The sequence below is a fragment of the Cygnus olor genome, chromosome 23 (genome assembly GCF_009769625.2).
Source record: "Cygnus olor isolate bCygOlo1 chromosome 23, bCygOlo1.pri.v2, whole genome shotgun sequence".
In the NCBI taxonomy this organism is placed as follows: domain Eukaryota; kingdom Metazoa; phylum Chordata; class Aves; order Anseriformes; family Anatidae; genus Cygnus; species Cygnus olor.
The window spans coordinates 178,912-202,921 of NC_049191.1; the positions used below are offsets into that span (position 1 = coordinate 178,912).

Below are 24,010 nucleotides of genomic sequence, written 5' to 3' on the forward strand. Positions count from 1 at the left end.
CGTCGGAATGACGGCGCGCCCGGCCAATCGGCAGCGGCGAAAGGCGGACAGACGGCCGAGGAGCCCCATCAGAGCATCGGGAAGTTGGTCCCGCCCCCGCGCGGTCAGGTGGCCCGCCCGCGCCTTTGATTGACGGCCAGCAGAACCGGTCGCAAGAAAGGGGCTCGTGAATCGATGGCTTTCAGCCCAATCCCTGAGCAGGGCTCGTTCTGCTCCCGCCCACTGTCGTCTTGCGCTAGTTCCCGCCCCGTGCTGCGATTGACAGCAGCGCTGCCCAATAGAAAAGAAAAAGAAAAAGAACAGGACAGCTCAGCTATCCAGTCGGAAGCGGAAGAAGGCGGGGCTTAATTCCCTCTGACAGCGTAACGCTGAAGAGCTCCGCCCCCATAATGATTGGCAGCCGCGCCGGCAAATCATCTGTCGGGAGAGCCAAGTCCCCGGGCGCGCCGCGCTCCCAGCACAGCGCGGCCCCGGCCGGACGTTTCGCGGGGGGCGGGGCGGGCACAAAGCAGCACGGGGACGGGCGCCCTCCTGCAGCACGCGGGGGCGCGCACACGGGAGTGACAGCCGGCGGCCCAACCGCGGAGCGGGACGGGAGGGCGGGGCGACGCGGCGCCCTGTCCCGGCCTTCCCGCGGGCGGGCGGGGCTCGGGGCTGGGCCAATCAGAGCCCGCGGCAGGAGGCGGCCGGGCCCATGAGGGGCAGGGCGCCGAGGCGGGTGGGGTGGGGCCTGCGCCGCCCTGGGGTGCTCGGTGCCGGCCGGGCCCCGCTCCGCGGGGGGCTGCGGAGGCCGAGCGGGAGCTGGCGGCGGCCTCCGGGCCTGGCTCCTCGGCCGCCCCTCGGCCGCCCGCAGCTCGGCGGGGCCCGGGCCAGCTCCGGCCTCTCGCTGCCGCCCGCTCGTCCCTCGGCCGCCGGGGCCGGGGCCGGCCGTCCCGGCCCCGCCTGGCCCCTGTGGGGCGGAACGGCGCCCCCTGGCCGAGCACCAGACGGGGCGAAGCGGCGGGCGGGGGGGGAGGCCCGCGGCGCTGCCGGGCCCCGCGGCAGGGCTGACGGGAGGGTGGCGCTGGCGGAGCCCCGGTGTGGGGCCGGGCTCCTGTCCCGCCGTGCCCGCGGTCGCTGCGCCTCGGGCGTTCTGGCTGGGAGGGAGTTTAAGGCGGAAATCCCAAACAAACAGTTAGTGTGGCACGTAGTTCTCAAGAAGAGTCCTGGGGGAAAAATACGGTTAAATTCCTAGCTTTTGGAGTATTTTCCCCGTGAGTGTTAACGCTGCCAGGAGACTTGGTAACAGACATCAAAAAAAAAAAAATATATATATATATATATATGTTTCTGTTCATCTGGTGGGGGTGCAATGGTGGAAGGAGCTCCCAGTCACTCTTAAAGCCTGAGCACGATTCTTGCTGGAAAATGATGAAAGATATGTCGCGTTCATAAATCGCACAAACAGCGTCAGTTACCCAAATCAGCTCCTAATGTCATGTTTCAGCGGTTCCCTTCTCTAGAAAAAAGTTCACCTGATGTTCTGGTAACGTCTGAGTTGTCCACATGGTCCAATTTCCACAAAAAGGAGCTGAACGCAGATGTTCCGGCATTGGGATTTTTCTGAAGTTAGGGCAGTGCTCTGCACGTTTTGGAAATCCATTTAAATGTTCATTAGGAGTTTCTGAAATGGAAGTAAGGGTACTTTTTGTTAACTTGCGGTTTTATTAGGCCTAAGTAAAAGCTGGTAAAGCAATTTGATATTGCATATGAGGAAAGTCCAAAATACCACCACAACTGCAAATGTTTCACATACGGCTTGAAAGCCATTGTGTTGTGTAGTCTGGGTTTTGCAGAAGGGGAATTGTTCCTTCCTCCTGTCCTGAGCTGGGAGAAGTCCCATGTAATTGTTAAATTTAAATAGCACCTTCAAATGTTTGCGTGCAGGTTTTCAATAGCACGTAACAGACTTGTTAGTGCTAGGTCAGAGGTTGGACTCGGTGATCTTGGAGGTCTTTTCCAATCTAGATGATTCCGTGATTCTGTGAAACCCCTTCTTCGTTGTTTTTTCGTTGTTGTTTTCTTTGTTCCCCCCCTAGTCTTCACTTTTAGACAGGTTCTGCTATCTTGAATTAGGCTTTTCCTTGGAGGAGTTTTTCCTTTTCTCCTTTCCCATTTCCAGTTACAAACTGTCTTTACCTTTTGTTTTGCCCTGTCAAGTTTCCATACTTATTCCTTGATGGGGCTTCAAAATATCTATTTTTTTAATTAATTTATTTTTTCCTAACAGTGTTAATATATCTAAAAGGAGTCCTTTGCAGGTTGTATGAGTTTTTAGGGCTCATATGTACTTAACAAATATAAGTGAAATGGAATTACACATAGATTTTTGTTTTATACATACTTCTTTCACCAGTAGGTGGCTTTCTTTCTATTTGTATGCGTTGCTGTTACCTCAAAGCCCAGCATGCAAGCACAGCACTCAATTTGATACGGCCTCTAAGTGGGAAGTCAGAGACATAACCTTAGTATGTTGGTCTACACTACCTGAACAAAGAAGGGTTCAGTTTCCCAGAAGCATAGTGAATACTGAGAAGATAGTAATCTGAAGAATTATAATTCATAATCTGAAGAAATTCAGATTATGGAGTCATTAATTGCCTGTCCTCAACAGGGCATATAACCTTATCTATCAAATTACAGTGACTGTGGATAAGAACACACAATGCACATAGCTAACTTTTACCATATGGCCCTTCTTATGTGCCCAAAATGTTAACTCTAATGGCTCCTGTTTAAAACAAAACAAAACAAAAAAAAACCTATGACAACCAAAGAGCTCACAACCCATAAGGCAACAAGTACCTTGTAGCCACAATGTGGTAATAAAAGTTGATAAATTTCTGGATGCAGTTTAGATCTGAAAGAAAGAATTGGGAGGGTTTAAAGCCTGCAGAATGTCTGCCTGCAGCTTCCAGGTACAGGGGTTACCAAGGTTTACTAGAGTGTTCACTGTGGCTGCTTCCATAGCCATACTCTAAAAAAAAATAGACCAATATTGCAAGTAGCACAGAAAATGCTACGTTACTTCTGCTCGTCCAAAGAGTCTCAATTCCCTGGCACTGGGTTGGATTCAGTGTGTGAGGGCAGCCAACCCAAGAATCACAGTCAGAATCTCAGCAGGACCCTCCCTGATGTTTAGATGGAGGGGTTTGGATCTAGGATGACTAGATGTAAATAAATAATGATTTAGCATGAACTTCAACATCCTACTCTTACGAGTCCATGTTCTTTACTTGCAACGTAGCTTATCTGTAAGGCACCAGAGCAGCTGTATGGAAGGTATCCTGGAGCATTACAGTATTGACAATTTGATATGTCTGTGTTCGTGAACGCTCAGAGCTCAGTCCATGTCAGCTGTGGCGAGCTTGGGCTCCTGACCCGTCACAGATAAGGAACTGTTCCTTGCTGACGCCTCTTAGGCTTTTTATCTCTTTTATTTCTGCCCCTCCTCCCTCCCCCCTCCGCCTTTTCTATTGGTTTGAGGTTACTGGAACATTTTTATAGAAAAAATATTAATGCGTTTGTGCTTATGTATGGTCTAGTGCACAATGCCTTCTAATTACCGCAGCTTCCGAAAAAGTGTGCCGTGGCTAATCCTTTTTCTGGAAACTGTTTTCGTCATCCTCTTCTACTTTTTGTTCTCAGGTTACAATGCCTCCATCTCAAACATTTCCTACACAGGTAAGACTGCTGGTTTTGCTGTGAAAGGAAGGGTTGAATGTGTGCTTTTATTTTGCAGTGCAGCAGAGTTGGGATTCAACAGTTTTGTGCTTTCGTTAATGAGTAGAATGTTTTTACTGCCCTTTAAGTACTCTTCTTTGCCATGTATTATATTTATTTATATCAAAGCAAAGACAGTGAACAAAGATGTGATACTAATTGCCTTGCTTATCTGTTTCTGCTGTCTGTTGGTGGTAATCTTGATTCCTATGAACATAAACTTCTGAGGGCAGGCACTGCACGGAGTTACGGGCCTAACTCTTGCGCAGTGAAGGCGGCGTGCTACGAAGTAAAAATTCGAGATGGCAGTGTTTTCCATCTGAATGCTTGCTCCAAGTACATGAAGCTATTACAGTGGAATTAAGGGCTTAAATATATTCTGGAAATGCATTTTGTGCGTTCATTAAGGGAATGTATGAACAGAGTATGCTACAGCCATAGCGTATAAAGTATTTAGAGTGCTGTGCAAAAGTGAGTTGATTAATCCTCGTGACATTCTGGTATTGCCCTCCCTGTTTTATAGCTGGGAAAAATGAGACCTGCTTACTAGCAGTTTAGTATTTTGCTGTATGTAGAGGTCTGCACAGCCATATGAGACTATGACTGTTACCATGTCCTGGGGGATACTTCCAGGCCTACAGATCCAAGACCTTGTACCGTGGAAAACCTCTTCCTTTTATGCAATGGTTTCCGTGTTCATCTGTTCTGAAGTCGCTTTGTAAAATTAAATTCAGGGCCAATGGTATTGTCTTTCTGGTTGCTTATGGATCAGAAAGAAAGCTTTGGGAATCTTTAAAAAATAATATTGGCACCCAATTTTTTATCTAAAGGCTTCTTAGTTAATTGTGTTTTTTTATTTTATTTTTATTTTTTATTTTTTTTTATTTTTTTAAACCAGAAATCCAGTCTGCATTAATCACTTGACTGCTCTCTTGGTCTTTTCTGTCACGCAGATTTTCAAGATGTCAACAACATGGTGATTTTTGGATTTGGCTTTTTCCTGGCGTTTCTAAAAAGATACAGCTTTAGCAGCACAGGATTCAACCTCCTCATTATTGTACTTGGTGTCCAGTGCTCCATTCTGATGGAAGGTTTATTAGTTCTCCTCCTTCAAGAAGCAAAGGAAGGTGGTCTGAAAATGTAATTATTCCATTTCTCACAAGAACTAATCTGGAGCTGCTGACTGCTTTTTGTCAAGGATAATGCCTTGTTTTGTTGACCCGATTGTGAATTAGCATGGTCATTTGCAGACTTTTTGGAGGGCTTTGGAGTGTCAAGTACACTTGGCCATCTGTCGTTCTTTCATTGCCCCTGGTGTGGTCCCGATATGGAATTATTATTATTTTCTTTCTTTCATTACAGCATAACAACGGCTGTTGTGAGTATGACTGCTGTGGTCATCTCCAGTGGAGCAGTTCTTGGGAAAACTAATCCTATACAATTAATTGTGATGACAGTTGTAGAGGTAATAGTTTTCCATGTGAGCAGATGGATCAACAAGCGATTCCTGCAGGTATAGTAGTATGATTTCTAGTAACAGAGGGGAAAGTTTCACATGGACTTTGAAAGTGCTGCTTTTTGGTGATTCCTTAGTGCTATGCTGATGGGAACATCAGTGTATTTTATCTCATTCGGTTAGATTGTGGCTATGATTTCACTGAGTTATGAAGTCTGACCATGAGAGTACATTTAAGCATCAACCTCCAAACGCTGAGTATTCTGCACCAATATAATTGGCTGATTCTTGACCTTGAAGGATAAGCTGATCTGATGGACTGGGATATAGTGCATTTGACCTTACCCATGCCCTGACCCACCCCCAACACATGAATGAAAGCTTTGACCTATGCTAAGGTACTAATTATCTTTAACCTTTGCTCCCTCCCTGTTGGTTCAATCTGGAAGATTAACAGCGTGAACGATAGACGAGCCCAGCCTGGACAGCACAGAAAGACCTGCATTTAATGTACAATGTAAATGTACTTCAGGCTCTCTGTAGATGAGTTGTGTGTTTATGAGCTACACTGAGCTCAGATAAATTAATGTGGCATTAATAACTCATGCCTAAACTGAGTGACTGTGATAACAAATAGTTCATACCGAGGTTGTATGAGTAACTATATCACGGTCTTCATCAAAGGGTTTCTGTGGCATAAAATGTTACAAAATTATTCTGTTGATACAGGTTCCAGACAACCTCAGCATGATGCACGTTCACCTGTTTGGAGCCTACTTTGGTCTGGCAGTCTCCTCACGTTTCTCTGAGCCATCACCAAGGTCTGAGAAGAATGCAAGTACCCCGAAGTCGGATTTATTGTCAATGTTGGGTAAGACATTTGGTTTAATGTCTCAGATGAAAGAAGAGATTGCAGTGAGAGCAAGAGGGAGGTTTTGGGGAACAGGCCATGGCACACTGAAGCTTTTGCATTCAAAGTACAGGTCTGAGTGCTGCCCAGCATAGAATGCTGCTGTGGTTCGTGGTTTCTGACAATGAGTTGGTGAGTCTCAGCAGTTTTCCTACCAGGCATGTAAGTCACTCTTGCAGAGGCTGTTTGCTTGTGTCAGTCTCAGCTCAAAGTCTACAGCAAATTAACTGTTCCCTCTCCCAACTGAATTCTCTCTTTTGGCCTTGTATAGGCATATCGGTAAGGGACATATGCACTGAGGTTATTACTTGTATTTCAGTAGTGTTTAGAGTTCCAACTGGGCTGAGGCTCAGTTTTTCTTCGCAAGGTGCTGTACAGAGATATAAAAATACAGTCCCTGCCTAGTAACGTAAATGAGAAGATAAAAACCCACTGAAAGGAGGGGAATATGATACAGACATGCGCATGAGAAAGGATCCGAGTGATGATAGGCTGAACATATGGGAGTTCCATTTTTTTCTTAAAGAAGCAATTTAGTTTCCTCATTATTGTGACTTCTGTTATGTAACTGTCACCAGCTGAACTAACATCTTGCAATGAAGGCCCAGAGTGTAATTCTCAGTTGGTCTTCACCCCAAAGAAGGTGAAATTTTTTCTTTGGGGAAAGAGAAATTTAAATGCTGTTCTTCTGAGTCCCTGAAGTTCTTGCTTTGCTGGAGAATTACAGAACCATATTTTAATCAACTTATCAAGATGCTCTTAAGCCATTGTTATAATTTTAGTACAGCTTGCTACAAGCAAGTGCTTGCTATCCTAAGTAATTATATATCTATACCTTGGGTAATATCTAAGGTAACATGGGCAGAAAGGAGCAAGCAAATTCCTTATAGTTCCATTTTTTCTGAGGACTGTGTGAAGAGTGCTGAAGTCTTCATCCGTATTTGGAACCATATTGTAAATCTTTGATTTTCATAGCTGAGCAGGTGCTCATAAGAATATGTCAGTAACATTAGTAGGTTTTTTTTGTTTGTTTGTTGTTTTTTTTTAATAACTAACTACTGAATTAATGTTTATAAGATTGTCACAGTAAGGGTAATTCCACCAGTCTTCACTGCTAGCACTGGTTTTGAATTGCCAAAATGGCAATTTAGTCCCATATCTTGGTTGGTGGGACAGACCCACCTGAAGCAAACTTAAGACTCCATTTGGCAGATTAGTATATCACCTGTGGGGTGAAATGTATCCAGTCTTTTGGGGTAGACTGCAAGCACTGAACTTATGAAGAAGTCCATTTCTCAAGGGATATCGTTGACAGAAATAGCACTACACTTGCAGAAAAACATGAGTTAGGAACGTAATCTGAACAAATAGTACTAGTTTGCTGGGAAGCCTGTCAGTTTTCCAGATCAAATCAAGGTTAATGGGCCAAATACCCTGTCTGAGAGGCAAGATTATCACCTCTTTGGTGCACTGAAAGGGCGAAATTTAGCAGACACAGTTCAGCATTTCAGGGAGACAAGATAAGCTTTTAGAAAAGCATTAGCTGCCAGGGGAGCTGGATTTAACCATTGTGCTTTATAGTGACATTGCCTGTGTCATTTCTTAATAGACTTGACAAAAGAAAACTTAAAATTTTACTGTCAGGTGAAGTGCTCAGGGACTGGTACCTCTCTGGTTCAGTTATGGAGAAGTGAATATTAGCTATGGAAGCTGAACAACAACGATTAATGTCTAGACAAAGCAAAATAAACTGCAGTTTGTCTGCGCTGTCATGTGTGCAAAAACAGCGGAGCAAGCTCCTGGATTTTCAAAAAGTTTCTTCTGTTCAGCAGTGCTTAATATTCCTGGATGTCGTTATTTTTGGTACCATTGAAAGCCTGTTTTCAAATGCCTGTGCAGAACAAGCATAATGCTAATTGTTTGGAAGTGAACGGTGAAATTGTTCCCACTTGTATTTAAACCTCTGTTTAAGGGGACTATACATGAGAAAGTTGTTTTTAAAGGTGTTATTGAAAAGCATTAAGTACATCCTGCCTTCAGCTCCATGAAAGACCAGCCAACTCCCAGTAGAGCCTTGATTTGGCTGCATGTATGACATTACCAAGTTTCTGGGAAGGTGTTGGAATAGCAGTCAGCTCCCAGGGCTATCTGTGCTGTAAAGTGCTGCTATCCTTTGTTCACAACAAGGGAATTGCAGAATTGCAGCAAATGCAAAAATGTGGGCTGGAGCCTTCCAGACACAGCCTGTGATTGATTTACTGTGTTTTAGAGCAGGTAATGATAGTTGCTTGTCTTTGTCTCCAAGGCACTCTCTTTCTTTGGGTATTCTGGCCAAGCTTCAATTCTGTACTAGCTGATGCAGACAAGACCAAAGCAATCTACAACACCTACTTTGCACTTGCAGTGAGTGCTGTAACTGCCTTCACCTTGTCTGTTCTCACCACAAAGGATGGAAAATTCAGAATGGTAAGACTTGAGAGAGAACTGCGGTGTGGAAAATCTATTTTTCTGTTACTTTCAGTAAAGCACTGAAGGTATAATATCTATTAAGTAAAAACAGCTCCAAATTTTCAGCTTCACAGTCGTCATTAGCCCGCCAAGCAGAAGTCTTTAAATGTAACTTAGAAATTATATTCTCAGATGGTAATTCACCGTATACAGAAGCACAAATTCATGCAAAAGACATTCTACTTGCATAAGATTAGTGGTCTATGATATTGTACAGCTATAAGACAAGCAATGACTGAATTCTCACTCCATGTTTTTGTTATTTTATTTTACAGACTCATGTCCACAGTGCAGCACTAGCGGGTGGGGTTACTGTTTGTTATGCAGCAGAGAGTATTGACTATCCCTGGATTGCAATGATTTTGGGTCTGCTTGCCAGTCTGATAACCATATTAGGATCTTTCTGTTTACAGGTAATGCTCAAAACCTGAAATTCCTTTTTGTATAAGCTGTATAAACTTCTTTTCCAACATAGAATACCTCAAAGTAAACCTCTCTTTCAAAGAAATTAAAGCCAGGAAACAAAGACTTGACTGGAGTGCAGGACTGCAAGTTAAAAGACCAAAATTATTTTTCTAAGATAGGCAATGTGCTGTAATCGACCTGAGGTTTTGTCTGTCAGTTAAACTTTTTCCTCTTTCCAGAGATACTTGAATCCTGCTCTCAAGATTCATGATGCATCTGGAGTTCATTTCACTTTTGGCTTGCCTGGTTTACTTGGAGCTGTTGCCCAGGTTGTTCTCTTAGTAATAAAAAAATGGACTGTTTTACCAAGGTACATCATTTTTTGCTATTAATAAGTTTAATGATTATTGTATGGTACCCTGAATAGAGTTCTCATACATACAGAAAGCCTGGAAGTCATCACAGATAAATTGTATTTTACCAGATAACCTCAGATCATCTCTGAAGTCCAAAAAAGTTAGTATAAAGACTTTCTGAGTTGAGCAGGCTTTGGATCAGAACTTTAATGTTATATTTTGGTCCCATTTTCTCTCCCTTTTCATTTGATATTAAATACAGCGGACATGGGAGATGAAGGATGGGGAAGCACATCCTTCCAAGACTCATTTTGACTTTTGTGTTTCGGGAAAGCTTTGTATGCTAATACAGCAGGAGAGACAAAAAAAAATATCATCATTTCTGTCTGAAAAAGGCTTTAACCCTTAATCAGGGGCAAAAATGCCAGCCTGGACTACAGCCACTCTGGACACCCAACTGGAAATTATACCTGGGGAGATATCGTGCAAAAGGGTCAGTGAAGTACAGGTCTTGGTAGGATTTTTTTGAAATGGCACTGGCACCTCATTTTCACAAATCAAGCCCATGTCGCATTATACAAGAAGTTCTTTGTGTAAGTTTCTCAACTTACACAGGAATGAATCACGGTGCAATATCAGTCTGTATTAGGCTTCTGCTAGGACCTCTTAAAACATCTAATTGCAGCTGTATAAAGACTCTAAAATAATAATTTTGAGGTTTTGACAGGAAACGTGCACGTGCACCACCTGAGGCAGATTAATTCACATTCTGTTAAAATCAAACTGTCAAAGGCGAAACACTTGTTTTGCTTTTCAGCCTGGGTTATGTGGTCATGATTTACATCGGTGCCTTCTGCCTGACCATCAGTGTTGCCTTGATAACAGGTTTTATTACAGGTAAGTATGGAAAAACGTTTCAGTAATATCTTCCTCATTTTCCCCGTGGGCAAATGTCTTCCTATTACACCTGTTACCATGTCAGTGCAACTCTTGGTAGAAAGATGCCAGTGTAACTGGGGTGTTAAAGTGTGTTTCTATGTATAAATGATTTGTTCATATAGAAGGAAACTGTTGGACACATTAACACCAAGAACTCTTCATAGATGGGCTTTGAAGAAGGGATGTATTCAACATAACCTGCTAGCACCATTCATTCGTTGGCGACATTTATTTTAACAGATGCTTAACAGCTGCCTTCAGATTTCATACAGGAGATGTGTGAGGATGAAAATATTTCTACATTTTGGTATTGTCTTACAGAAAAATGCTATCTTAGAGTTTCTCATTTTTTAGGCCTGTTGGTATAAATCTGCAAAGTTCCACTAATGTCAGTAGCTTGCTTACGTAAGTGAAACATTAGGCCTTTGATCACTAGTGGTTTGGGGTCATCAGGGCTCATGTGTTCCTCGTATGACATTCTGCCTATTTTATGGCAGCTGCATTTTTTTCTGTTAATTCTGGTTTGAGTGAAAGAGAAATGGTAGTTAGAAGTTGCTGTGAAATATACTTTAAAATTATTTTTTGTGCTTTAATTGATCTGCAACCTTTGCATTAGCTCAGGTGTAGTTAAAGAGTTTGAGCTAATCAAGCAGTTTTTACAAAAAACAGCTTAAACAATCATTTGGTCATTAAGTTTAAAAATCTACGTTTCCATCTGAAATCTCAAGCTAACAGTGCTGATAAGCCTGTTTGCTTTAAATACACAGGCAATTTTCATGCAAGAAATTAATGACTTGTTACATATCTTTAGAATCTGGCAGACTGTTTAATGGAGTTTTACCTGTACAAATTAAGCTTTTATAATACAGGCCTTAATCCTGGCACGCTTCTCTGTACTTAAAGTTAACTCGAGTCAAGGGGCTCTGATGAAGCATTTTGTTCCCCTTTTGTATTTTGATGTTACATTTGCATGTGTGTTACTAAGAAACCTCCAGTTATACACAGTCTTTCCCTTTCTGTGATACACGTATATGTTTTTACAAATAGGTTTAATCTTAAACTTCAAACTGTTGAAGATCATCCCTGTATCAAAGTATTTTGAAGACCACTTTTATTGGGAGGTAAGTTTCAGGGTAAAGTTAACCATGTGGGAGTATATATAGCACCAAGCATTCATTTCATAGTACACTTTGAATGCCGTTTGATGAACTGTTTAGAGCCTGCATATTGTAAACGTATGTATCGTTCAGCTAGGATTCTCAGAGCTGTTGGTGGGCACAGAGCTAAATCTGAGATGATCTTGTCTGTTTTAACGCATAATCTTACGTGCTCTGACGTCCTGTGCTTCATATACCGTCCTTGAGGAAATTTGAGCATCTAAGAGTGGGATTTTTAGAAGCCAGTAAGCAGACCAAGTCTCCTGGCCTTCACTGGGCGTAGAGTGGCTTTTAAAGCTGGTGCATAAACACAGGCTTTGTGCACATTTAGGCACTGAACGTGACCCTATGTCTGAATCACAGAAATGAGAATAAGCTTCTAATAAGGCTCTCCATTACCTTTTTCATATGATGATTTGATGCATAAAATGTTCTGATACAAGAATGTTTGTCTTGCAGTTTCCCCATTTGGCTGTTGGATTTTGAATGGATGAACCCACATGAAAGATCGACCAAGAGAAGGTCACTAGATAAAATGAGTAACTATGATGGGATGAAAGAGCAATCAATTATCAATTCTCATGCTCAAAAAAAGCCTTCCCACACAAAAGTTTGGTAACAAACTGTTCTAGTTATTCTTGAAAGACCAGGCTGTAAATTTACAGATGCAAAAGTTATTGTGCATTTAGCTTTTCTGCTTTAATGGTCTTGCCTTAAATAGTTTGTAGAACACATACAAAAAAGTTTGCTGCATTCATCGCTGTAATGGCTTATCAGTGAAAATGCTTAGAAATTTTTAGAAAGCTATTTTTAACTCCCCAGTTTAAAAGCCAAAATATGTATTTTAATATTATGTGTACAGGGAGTACACTTACTCTGATGTAGCGAAGTGTTAAAGTGCTTGTTTTTAAGCTAAATTCTGTTAGAGGCCTTGTAAAGCAAGGATTTAATGACTGAGCTGGATCTGGGCCAGAACTCTGCATCTTGCCAGACTGAACTCTTGAGTTACCTCACTGCCTGAAGAAAAATCTACACTTGCATGGTTCAGGCTAGCTCTCTGGATGTTCAAACGGCAAGAAATTAAATTGTTCTGCTTGTGGATGACATCACTGAAATCAACAGCATCATTACTCATTACTTCAGGAACAAGCCTTAGAACACTATTCTTGAACAGTGACAGTCTGCACATGGTCAGCTATCCAAAAGGCTCTGGCTGCTGTAAAGCCGTGAATGTCAGTCAGAGAATGAGGGAATAGTCCTTCCTTGGGTATTCCCGTTTGTTTGGATAGGGCTGGTTATGCGATAAATTTAACTGGATTAGGCCTAATTTTGTGCAACAAGCTTCATGGTACCAATGCTAAAACCCAATTTCCAAAGTGTCTCACGCTGAATTTTGATGTTTTCTTTTTTCATACTTTTAAAAAGTGGTTTGTTTTTTAAACGTTTTAAGAAACATTATATAGAGCTTCTACGCTGTAGATACAAGAATTGGTAATAGCACATACTATTTTTTTTGTACTGGATGGATGGTCAACTTGGAAAAGTAAAAGATTTTAAAGTGTATTGTTTTAAGACTGCCAGTAAGATGTTTTAAAGGCCTTACTTTTGATTTGAATGGAACACAGCACATACCTGTTTGCAGAGGACTTCAGCTGAGACAAGCAGGGGCTTTGGTCCATGAGCTACAGCCTCACTGTGCAGAAGATTCTGTGTAAACAAACCCCTTTTTTATGGGTTACGATCCTGTGTTTCTTCATTATTTCCAAATAGTTGATATGTAAGTTCTTACATAATTAAAAAAGTCAGGCTTTGATTGTTTTTATTTATTCAGCACGCTTGCTTAAAAATGAAGTAATGAGGGGAAAATTGCAACACTGAAAACAAAGGGTAAGTTCTTTGTTCACTGTAGCAATGTATGCTGACCTCAACTCGTTTATTAAGAGAATAAGCAAAGTAGATCACTGCAATTAAAGGAAGTGTGAGACAGGTTTCAAAGTTACTCAGAGGAAGTGCCAGTTTTTCTTAATCCCAGCTCACAAAATAGCCAGTGATCTTACTTATTTTACCAACTGCATGCAGCTTCCATCAGCTTACGGTGCTATTCAGCTTGATACATATGCACTTACACACTTGCATTATTTCACATTTAGTGCACTCCTGCAATCCAAGCTGAACTTGTATATTCAGTATCTTACTTTTCAGCAATGAAACAAACATAACTTCTGCAATGCAAAGTTCTTCTGATGTTTTCTAGCAGAAGTCATTTTACGGAATCGGATTTTATCCCCCCCCTTTCCTCCACATCTTTTTGCTCAGCGATTTCTTGAGCAAGTAGCCAAAACGTATGTAGAGGAAGGGGTAAAATAGCTCTTCCTGTATCTCACTGTTCACGTGAGTATGCTTACGGGATCAGAATTCTCCCTGGTAGTGACTGTCCCTGGTCTAACTCCCAGCTGAAGAGTATTCTTCCCTCATTTTTATTGTTGTTAGGAAATAGCTTACAGCAAGCTTTGTGGATGAACTACCTACAGCTAGAGCAACTATATAATTTATACTTGTGCCTCTACAGTGTCATCCACAGCAACAGTAAATTATTTACCAGTGACTCTCTCAATATCACCATAGAATAAATGAAATACTCGGGGGAAAAAAGTCTAAAGCAGCACCATTCTATGCAATACAAGAAAAGCCACGTACCAGTAAATTTTGAAATTGAGGAACTGTTTATGTTGTCTGGACATCGGAAATATTTAATAAATGTTAAAAAATTGTTTTAAAGCATTTTAGTAGGTCTTGGATTGTAAGATATTATAGAAATAGCTGGTTAAATACATCAGTTTTCCACTATTCTATTTACTTATAGCAAACATATAAAAGTGACTTCCATTGTTACTTGTAGCAATTTTATGTTTGTCAAAAACATTACATTTAAATCAGAGGAAGAAAACAGGATTTTTAGTGCTATGATTTAATTTTTACTCGTTTTATCTTTAGACACAATTGAAGGTCACCGTATACAAAATGGTTTTACAAAATTTTTGGAGTTATGCAGTTAAAAAAAAAGACATGGCCAACGCACTTCCATAGGCGTGTTCATTGCCACAAATCTTCCGTGCGACCAAATTTGAAGACCAGTCCTCTGTTTAAAACAATAAAGGTACATGAGTATGTAAGGGAGAAGATTAAATACCTAGTATTTTAAATACACGATTTCAGGGAGCAAGTTGAAGTATTTGTAAATCCGTGTCCTGGTCCTGCAACAAGACCTATGCAGACAGATCACAGAGTGCCTTAACCAACAGTTTATTCACCCATATCTAATTGCAAAAGAATAGAGCTGAAGTAAAAAACAGATTACAGCAAATTCCAGTTTTAATAAACGAAAACAAATTAGGTAAGAAACAAAGGACAATAGGCTTACCCGAAAAAGATGAATGCATTCTGGAAAAACACAGCTATTCCTGGGTATACTACTGTTTTTTCTAAAGAAAAAAAAAAAACTCCATTAATTTTTCAGAAGTAGTATTCTTTTCAAGAATACCCCATCTCACAACAAGCTTCTAGTGCTGTTACTACTACTAACAAATCTGCCTAAGGCAGACTGTTCTCTCACGGAATTAAGATAGCACTATACATCTGGTATAACCCTTTTCATTCTCTGACAAGATGGTTTTCTCCAATTTGTTACTCACCTGTGCAAAACAAAGATGAGCACAAGGCTTACCCCACTGGAAAATAATTTCAGTGGCTTTTGTGCTCCCCAAAATCATTTAGGTTTCCAAATAAAAGAAATCTGTCCTGTTCTATAACCCAAAATGTGCATTCATGTAAGGTGATCCCCATTGTTTCCCCCAGCAAAATGGGTCTCCCCAGGTATCTGGAATTCACTCAAAAGAGTCAACTATTTAAAGCAACAAGAATTTAATGGTACCCATGTATCAGCTCGAGCTGGGTGCCTCCAAGGAAGGACGCCACTGAAAACTTTCCCTGGGTTCCTATACCTGTACAATCTTCATTTCATCCGCTACGGTCCAATCAGTTCTGGACACATAGAAGTTATATTCCTTCAGATCAGCTGTTCTTTGTTGTGGGGCAGGTTGGTTTCTGTTATCTCCCAGGGCAGGTTCTCATCTGGTGCCATCCTTGGTCAGCACATCCCCCCTTCCCCATCACTGCCACCCAGGCCCCTACACAGTGTGGCTCGCTGTGATTGACACCACTGCATACCAGGTTCAGCTTACAGAGAGCTCATACTGCGGCCTAAGGCTTTGCTAATTTCACTCCACTAACATCAAACAACAGCTACCTGAATTCCTTACATACAGGCACGGCAGCTTGTTTCCCTTTCACAACAGAAAAAGGGAAAGTAGCAGTGTTTAGGAAACCAAAATATGAAAACTGGACCTCCTTAGAAAGGATCTAAAAATAAGTTGCAAAATTCGGTAGTCAGTTAAAATATTTGAACTTTTCAAAAACGGATCAAATCACATTCCATGTTGTCTTACCTTTAACAACATAGCCTCCGAAAAGGATCCACATAGAGGCAATCAGAGATCCAAAAGCCATCATAAAACCAATGAACAGCCAAATCCGAGCACCTTAAAAAAGACGTATGGATGTTTTGTGCCTGTGTCTGAGTAGACACCCGTAACTTTGAACACGCTTTAGTTTCAGAGCACCTTTTGTGACACCCCAGAGATATGCACATAAACACATGTACACCGGTACAGTTGTTACAACTCTTCCAAGAATTATGGACTTCACATAGATCCCTGTATGATAACCTACACCACTTTACCTGTTTGTCCTAGACAACCTTCACTGTAACTGTCACCCCGAACTTGTCCGTTAGACACTGCATTGATCCTGTATGTGCAAAACAGGATGAAGGTGGGTAAACGTTGGTAAAGCAAGAAGTAAGTGTTTATAAAACAATAGGAGAAACTTCTCAGAAACCCATTTAAATAGTGATGCATTTCTTACACTTTTTTTTTTTTAAGTGGAGAACAATGCTAAAACTTAAAAAAATCTTGAAATACTACTAACACATGGATCTGTACGATGTCCAGTTTTTTAAATGGTTAATATACTTACTATAAACAAATATAAGACATATTATCCTGGCCTGCTTCACAAGAAGCATGACCAGCAGGTTGAGAGAGGCGATTTTCCCCCTCTAATCTGCTCTTATATATCTGCAGTACCCCCACCTGGTGTACTGCATTCAACTCTAGGACCACCAACATAAGAGGGACATGGACCTGTTGGAGCAGGTCCAGAGGAGGGCCAGTAGGATGATCAGAAGGCTGGAGCACCTTTCCTATGAAGAGATGCTGAGAAGGTTGGGGTTGTTCAGCCTAAAGAAGAGAAGGCTCCGGGGAGATCTTACAGTGACCTGCCAGTACCTAGAAGTGGCTTATAGGAAAGCTGAAGGGGGGACTCTTTATCAGGGAGTATAGTGATAGGACAAGGGGTAATGGCTTTAAACTAAAAGAGGATAGATTTAGAATAGATATTAGGAAAAAATTCTTTACTTTCACGGTGGTGAGGCACTACAACAGGTTGCCCAGAGCAGCTGTGGCTGCCCCACCCCTGGCAGTGCCAAAGGCGAGGCTGGAGGGGGCTTTGGGCAGCCCAGGCTGGTGGGAGGTGTCCCTGCCCATGGCAGGGGCATTGGAACTAGATAGTTCCTAATGTCCCTTCCAACCCAAACCATTCTATGATGTTAGTAACAATCAGATATTACCTTGATTTGTTATTCTCAGTTACCTCTCAATTTAAAGCCTATGCTCTTTTTTTAAATTTGTAACAGCACAGAAATTCTATGAGTGTGTAGCTGTGATCAAGAAGTTACGCTTACATTAGGAAAGCGATTGTGGCTATAACCCCACAAGCATGGTAAGAATGGTTGAAGTCTTCCATTTTAGGGTACTTCACAGCTGCATCTATGATTATCCACCAACCAGTAAAGAACTATTAAAAAAAGAAAGCACAATAGCTTAAAATACAGATGCAAGCCTTTTAACAATACAAAAGATTGCTCTAGGAAAAAAATGCCAGCTTACAAAATCATACTTAGAGTTCACTTATAGCATGGCTAGCTTTGTTTTCAGTTTAGTTCAGTGAAAGTTAAGAGCAAAACCCACGATTTATCTACTCCAATAGTAATTACATGGGTAGAAACCGAAAGACTTGTATGGCTGCAAGCACCCAGAACACATCTCAGCGCTAACTCTGCTGCTAACGACCCCCCCAGTCCTCCTCTTATTTCCTAGCAGCTCACTTTCAGCTCGCTGGCAGAACGACACAGGAGAGGCAGCGCAGCACGTACCAGCACTCCCGCAGCCACCGAAGCGATCGTGTTCCGCTTTTCTCCCCAGTCAACGCACTCCGAGCACCTCACGCTCTCGAGCAGACCTGACATTTTGCAGTGCTCTGAGGAACTAGGAGAGACAGACAGAGGCGCGTTTCCCTCACAGCAGAACCCCCCGCAAGCCAGCAGCCGGCTCGGCACCACGACTGCCCGCCGCCCCCCGAGCCCCCCGCCCCCGGCGCCCCCCGCACACCGCCAGGGGCCGAGGCGAGCGCCGACCGACAGCGCGGCCACCGGGCCTCGGGGGGCCTGGCCGCGCTCCCGAGGCCGAGGCCGGAACCCTCCGGCGGCGCCGCGGGAGGCGAAGGAGGCAGCGGCGAACGGCGCCGCCCCAGGGAGAGGAGCGGCGGCCGGGAGCCCCTCACCGGCGGCAGGCAGCAGCGAGGGCCCGCGGCCAGCCCCAGGTGCTCTGTGCGCACGCGCGGCCCCTCACGCGCTCCCCCCCGCCGAGGGCGGGGCTGCCGCGCGCAGGCGCACCAGGGGCAGGAGTGCGCCAAGCGGGATCGCTTTGCGCACGCGCCTTAGCAAGCGCGGGGCGGGGCGGTGGCGGCCAATACGCATGCGTGTCTCGCCAGCCGCGCGCACGCCCGGAGAGGTTACTGGCCGACTGCGCGTGCGCCCCGCTGTCCTCGGTACGACAGCGGGGGACGGGTTCTGGAAGCTTCGGTCGGGGCCGGGCAGCGGCGGTGGCGGCGGAGGGGGCGGGGGCCGTCGCTCGTCTCCGGGGCCTCGCCTCGCCTCGCCCGCGGTGCCGCTCGTCTTGAGAGCCGGCAGCGGGGGCGTCCGGCGGCCCCAGCGGTAAGTGCCCGCAGGCGGCGTCTGGCGCGGACCCTCCCGCTGCGGGTCGGAGCCCCTGGGGGCCGGGCGGGGAGGCGGCGGGGGCGGCGCACACCGGGCTGGGGCCCGCGTGCGGGGTGTCGGTTGGGTAAGGGCTGGGCTGCGCTGCGCTGCGCTGTGCTCTGCGCGTACCGCGTTGAAAGCGCCGGCGATCGCTTAGGATTGCGACGAGGGGCGCGGTCGGAGACAAGCGGGTGTCTCCCTTACCTGCGCTGCACGGTGGCGGCGATCTTTGCCCTCCTGCAGAGGAGAAGCGGCGCGGTTTAGCTCCAGTAGTAGCAGGGAGAACGCTTCTTATGGTGAGCGTGGAACTTGACACGTTTTAGTAAGGCTTGGAGACTTGATAGCTCTTGTTTACAACAAGCACCAAATACAAACGGTGTGATTAAAGCAGCCGCCCTTAATCTGCGGGGTGGCAATACGGCTTTGAGTAACGGGGGTGGGATAGTTACACCGCGGAGTGTGGTAACCTTTGGAGATGTAAAATGGCTGCCGCTGAAGGGGGACAGCCATTTTAATGCATTACCATAACGAGTGTGACATTCGTAACAGGTCACATCCAGTGACTCATTAGCTGTGGTTTTTGTAGTAGTTATCTACAATATTTTTAATAGGGATTTGCTGCATATGTTGCTGGGATGTGTGGAGGACTGTGCAGAGGCAGTTTTGTAGTGCAGTTCAGTCAAGATCTTGAAGTGATTGCTGTACCTTCAGGATACTTTTTTTCCTGTTTAAGGAAAATACCGATTTGTATCTTTTTCACCAAAGGCGTGTGTCTACAGTGAGTGAAGGGTATTAAAACCTACACAAACTTCTTAAAGTTGCAGAGACCTATTCATGGTTTAAACTGAAGCCATTTTTAAATTTCATATAGAAGACTCACTACAGAAGAGGAAATGATGAAATTTAAAGTTGTCATGCATAAAACATGCTACTAATCTGGATTGAAAGAAATGTCCGTGTGTCTAATTATCCTTGAACTTTTGGCCCATGTCGTAATGTTTAATTGATGTATAAATGACTTGCTGCATACAAATGATTTTGTTTCTCCTCTCCCCACCCCTCAGGAATGGAGACTGGGTATTACAGAACAACAATAAAAACAGAATCAGGTTCTGAAAGTATCTGCATGGAAGAAGTGATGATTAAGAAGACTGATGATATGGCAGACTTCATGGATGACTTGAAACTCAGCTCACCAAAGAAAAGATACTCTTGTTTGAGATCTGAGAGAAGTTGTGATAGGTCATCAACAAGGTCATCTAGTAGATCTTCTTGCAGTTCACAGTCCAGTTCAAGTACATCCTCTTCAGCTTCCTCCAGGAGTTGGAGCCGGTCCAGATCCAAATCACGGGCTCGACGAAATAGTTCCCAAAGGTACAGAAGATCCTCTCGTTCCTATTCCAGAAGCCGGTCAAGATCATGTGGCTACATGAGTTACAGAGGAAGGTACCACGCCAGACACTACAGGAGGTACCACCGTTCTCCGCGGCGTAGGTCGCGCAGTAGGTCATGGTCTCGTGGGAGATCCTGTTACAGAAGGTCCTATTCAAGAAGCAGATCACGTTCAAGAGGCCGAAGATACTATGGATTTGGGCGAACAGTATATCCTGAGGCTTACAGGAACTGGAGAAGCAGGTCACAAACGAGATCTCGTAGTAGGTCACCTCTACATTTGAGTGAAAAAGGTACTGTGAGACTTGCATTGCGTGTGAGGCAAAAAGCATGCCCTTTTAGAGATCTGAGTTTGTCTGGTTAACAAGTACAGTTGCTTTATAGAGCATAACTGATAATTAGAATTTGGAAGAAAATCTTGGCATAGCTAGAAAACTATATTAAAACAAAAAAAAAAATTAGTTTAGAGGATATTTTTTGTATTTCAACTGAAGCTAAATTTCCAAAGTTAAGATGAAAATTAATCAGAGTTGATGCTTACTCAAGTGCAGTGGCTGTGTATGTTCAGTTTTTAGGCTTGTATAAACAGGTACATGTTGATTTTAAACATAAGAGAATGACGCTTCTTTTTTTCTTGTAGAAAAGAGGGAACTTCTGGAAATTGCAAAAGCTAATGCTGCAAAAGCTCTGGGAACAGATAACATAGTCTTGCCTGCAAGTTTGAAGATCCTTACTCCTTCCAAGGAGACAAATAATATAAAACAAGAGCATGAAGATTCTGGGGACTCGGGTGAGGTAAGTGTGAACTGGAATATTCTTGATTAAAAGGTAAATATTTTTAAAACCTTGCGGTTTGTGTGGATGTTACAGTATTTTTCAACTGTGGAGTTTGTAGTTATAAGTTCAAACTCTTGAACAAAAAATTGACTTAAAAGAATGCTAAAAAGTACTGTAGAAACCACTGTAGACTTGACTTTACACTGAATATGCACTGGACTCCAAGAAGCTGTTGATTCACGTACGGGCATTTGGTTGGTGTTAGGTTATGAAGAAGTGAGAAATGTAGCTCTTCCAAGTTTTTTTTCTAATACAGCATTGCCTATTACGTTGGCTAGTTTGTTTTTGAGCTAAAACAAGGAGTCTCTGTACCAAGCCTGTTGAATAGTTTTTAGTAAAGGTTAATTTTACTGCCTTTTTAACTGTTAAAAGTTTTTCATATGCAACAAACTGTTTCCCAGAAATTACATACCCAAACACACAATGCATTTTACATGCTTTATTTCTGTCTTATAGAAATCATGACTATGGTTCCAGACATGATGAAGAAAATCTGTTGGTAATTAAGGGACTTGTGGGCTATAGTTGCTGTAAATTTAAGGGAGGGAGAAACTTGAGCAGCTTAAACTGAACTTCAGTTTGGCTCTGTTATGATGTGTTAATCTGATTCATGATAAATAGAAAATTGCGCTAATTGTTACATCTATCAGATGCTGATATTTCATATTTGCTAAGGGTTTTAGACAAATGGTACAGGCATCCCTTTCATAATATATGCAATATATTCCAGATGTTGAGAGATTACAGAAGAGGAGGCCTGCATCACTTGCAGATAAGTTTATTGTTGTTATCCAAAGCTCTGCAGGATTAATATGCAGAACTTCATGCAACTTACTCTAACACTACGTTTCATTGTATGGCATTCCATGCTTTGAATCATTTGAATCCTCTTTAAGACTTAACTGGGGCGTGGATACCAGGTCACATGTGAATTGGCACAAGGACATCGATAAAGATAATACATGTTTTTCAAACTGACTTCAACATGGATCTGTTTGCCTATATATATATATTTAAAAAAAAAAGGCATCAAAAAGCATCAAGTACAAAAGATACAATAAAAAAAGTATCAAAAAGCATCAAAAGTAGCTCACAGCTACTTTTGATGTAAAAAACTGAAACAACCATACTGGAAAACGAATAATGTATGATGACTGCCTTAACCTGCATAGAGTATTGTATCGTCCCACTTATGCTTTGTGTGTTTTTCTCTAGCAACCCAGAAGACTAACAGAAGATAGAACCAAAAGTGGAATGGAGAGAGCAACCACACAGAGGAGCATTTCTTTCAGCCCTAATGTAAGTGAACTTTCCAAAAATGGAAGTCCAGTAATTCATCCTTCTTGTATTACTTTCCACAGCATTGGTTGCCAAATTAAATTTCTTAAATAATGGTAACAATTGAATTTGATGGTTTCACAATTACTTTACTAGAGGGGTTAGATCAGTATTTTAGCAGTACTGTAAACATACAACAGCAGTGTGTTGACAATCAGTGTTTACATTTCAACACTTAATGTTGAGTGTCTGTACTACAGACTTAAAAGTGTGTGTGAGAAACAATTTACACCAAAACTTAAAGTTGCATCTTTTGGTTAAATTTTAGTAATGCACAGCTATGGGGGAAAAAACTTCCCTGAATCCCGTGTCAGTTAAGTGTATGTAGTTGATGCCTAGTAGTCCTTGGGTCTCCTGTGAGCTGGAAAGAAAACAGTCTGGCTTAAATGCAAATAAACCCCTTGAAGTCAGTAGGTCTTGGTATATTCCTTATCTTTCTAGCATTTTCAAAGGTAATTTATCTTCCAGAATACAATGGCAAAACCAGTACTACAGAGGCCAGCAAGTCATGTTGTTAAAGAACCATCAATTTCTCCAGGAAGAGAAGATGACAGAAAGGGAAGTCCCTATGGGCAATGGGTTCCTGTCAAGAAGGAGGAGAAGAAAACATTTGTAAACTTCTCACCTAAATGTGCACTGTTCCGGGCACGCTAATATCTTACTGTTTCTCAGGCTGTAATATTATGCATATTCAAATGGTGAGGTCTAAAGTTTTCTGATCGGGTTGAAGACTTGTTAATATTGGGTATTTATTTTTGAGATCTTTAATTTTGAAATCTTAGGTTTCTCTTTCAGATATAAAGCACGGTGATCCAGAAGCCACAGATGGGAATCTTGTGTATATTTGTAAATATTTTTGTATTGCTTTAATGGCCTAGAACTTACAGGTGGGTAACTTTTTCTAAAGAATAGTTCAGTAGCTGTTACTTTGAGCACTTGAATTACTTGTGTAACTGTTGACTCGGAGTAAATAAATTTTAGTTTTGCACTGGCTTCTCAATGTGTCAAGTATTTGTAGCTTTGTTCAGTAGTAATTTGATGTACATCCTGTAAGTGGTTATTTCCAGGTTTAGGTTTCACTTGCCTTATGATTACCACAAAGTACAACAGAAGATCACTTGAGTTATCTTGAAAATTGACCTTCCTGTTGGAATAGGTGCTGTCCAGGCACTGACTGCCCGTTCCATCTTTTGAAAGCGTTGCACTTGAGGAGCCATCACATCATCCACTGACTTTTAAATCCTGAACTTGTGTTTGCAGGCTTGTGGTTGATATAGGTTGCTTTAAAAACAACCTGTAAAGAATCACTGTAAGGCAGTAAGCAAGCAGCAAGGTTGGCTGAGAAGGCTTCATGAGACCAATTGTAGAGGTTATACATAAATATTTAGCACTGCTGTGCAGTTAGCTCCATGGCTTACGAAGACTTTCACCCTATGACATGTGAAAGCAAATTAACAAGCTGTTGTATCAGTTTAGTTGTTCATTTGCAACGAACCTACAAAGATCATTGAATCTGCCTGACCCCTTCAGGGCTAACCAAAAGTTAAAGCATTAAGGGTATTTTCCAAATGCTTCTTGATTCTGATAGGCATGGGGCATAAATCACCGCTCCCTAGGCAGCCTGCTTCAATGTTGGACCACCCTGAGGGTTAAGAACTCTTCTGTAGAAATAAAGGACTATTACAATGAACTGGAGTATTCCAGTCAGGAGGCATCTTTAAAACAAGTCATGTGCCT

General features: G+C 42.6%; 3 protein-coding genes across 17 annotated transcripts; 2 read left to right on the forward strand and 1 right to left on the reverse strand.

Annotated features, from left to right (window-relative positions):
* Window positions 1-953: 953 nt before the first annotated feature.
* Window positions 954-14,633, forward strand: LOC121059037 (RH-like protein). Of its 4 annotated transcripts, none has more exons than XM_040535327.1 (11): window positions 957-1,882; window positions 3,688-3,723; window positions 4,716-4,902; window positions 5,125-5,275; window positions 5,948-6,089; window positions 8,434-8,594; window positions 8,912-9,049; window positions 9,281-9,411; window positions 10,215-10,294; window positions 11,384-11,457; window positions 11,953-14,633. In XM_040535327.1, exons 3-11 carry the CDS (start codon window positions 4,736-4,738, stop codon window positions 11,977-11,979), a joined length of 1,071 nt encoding a protein of 356 aa, XP_040391261.1. In that variant the 5' UTR covers window positions 957-1,882; window positions 3,688-3,723; window positions 4,716-4,735; the 3' UTR covers window positions 11,980-14,633. The 4 variants fall into 4 exon arrangements, with proteins under 4 accessions (XP_040391260.1, XP_040391261.1, XP_040391263.1 ...); XM_040535329.1 differs by having other exon boundaries at window positions 957-1,253; XM_040535328.1 differs by having other exon boundaries at window positions 957-1,182.
* TMEM50A (transmembrane protein 50A) lies at window positions 10,551-18,378 on the reverse strand. Of its 6 annotated transcripts, XR_005814417.1 has the most exons (8): window positions 18,232-18,378; window positions 17,777-17,936; window positions 17,354-17,466; window positions 16,292-16,359; window positions 15,999-16,091; window positions 14,915-14,975; window positions 13,126-13,200; window positions 10,551-10,854 (listed from the first exon to the last, which is right to left on the reverse strand). XR_005814417.1 is itself a non-coding variant. In XM_040535340.1 (7 exons), exons 2-7 carry the CDS (start codon window positions 17,915-17,917, stop codon window positions 13,176-13,178), a joined length of 501 nt encoding a protein of 166 aa, XP_040391274.1. In that variant the 5' UTR covers window positions 17,918-17,936; window positions 18,232-18,378; the 3' UTR covers window positions 12,918-13,175. The 6 variants fall into 6 exon arrangements, 5 of the variants coding, with proteins under 5 accessions (XP_040391274.1, XP_040391272.1, XP_040391273.1 ...); XM_040535340.1 differs by lacking the exon at window positions 10,551-10,854 and having other exon boundaries at window positions 12,918-13,200; XM_040535338.1 differs by lacking the exons at window positions 10,551-10,854; window positions 13,126-13,200 and adding an exon at window positions 14,198-14,632 and having other exon boundaries at window positions 18,232-18,372.
* A 32-nt stretch (window positions 18,379-18,410) lies between these two features.
* On the forward strand, window positions 18,411-23,266 carry RSRP1 (arginine and serine rich protein 1). Of its 7 annotated transcripts, none has more exons than XM_040535330.1 (5): window positions 18,411-18,498; window positions 19,771-20,391; window positions 20,739-20,893; window positions 22,151-22,234; window positions 22,742-23,266. In XM_040535330.1, exons 1-5 carry the CDS (start codon window positions 18,426-18,428, stop codon window positions 22,925-22,927), a joined length of 1,119 nt encoding a protein of 372 aa, XP_040391264.1. In that variant the 5' UTR covers window positions 18,411-18,425; the 3' UTR covers window positions 22,928-23,266. The 7 variants fall into 7 exon arrangements, with proteins under 7 accessions (XP_040391264.1, XP_040391271.1, XP_040391270.1 ...); XM_040535337.1 differs by lacking the exon at window positions 22,742-23,266 and adding an exon at window positions 21,392-21,434 and having other exon boundaries at window positions 22,151-22,225; XM_040535336.1 differs by lacking the exon at window positions 22,742-23,266 and adding an exon at window positions 21,392-21,434 and having other exon boundaries at window positions 21,666-22,168.
* Window positions 23,267-24,010: the final 744 nt, after the last annotated feature.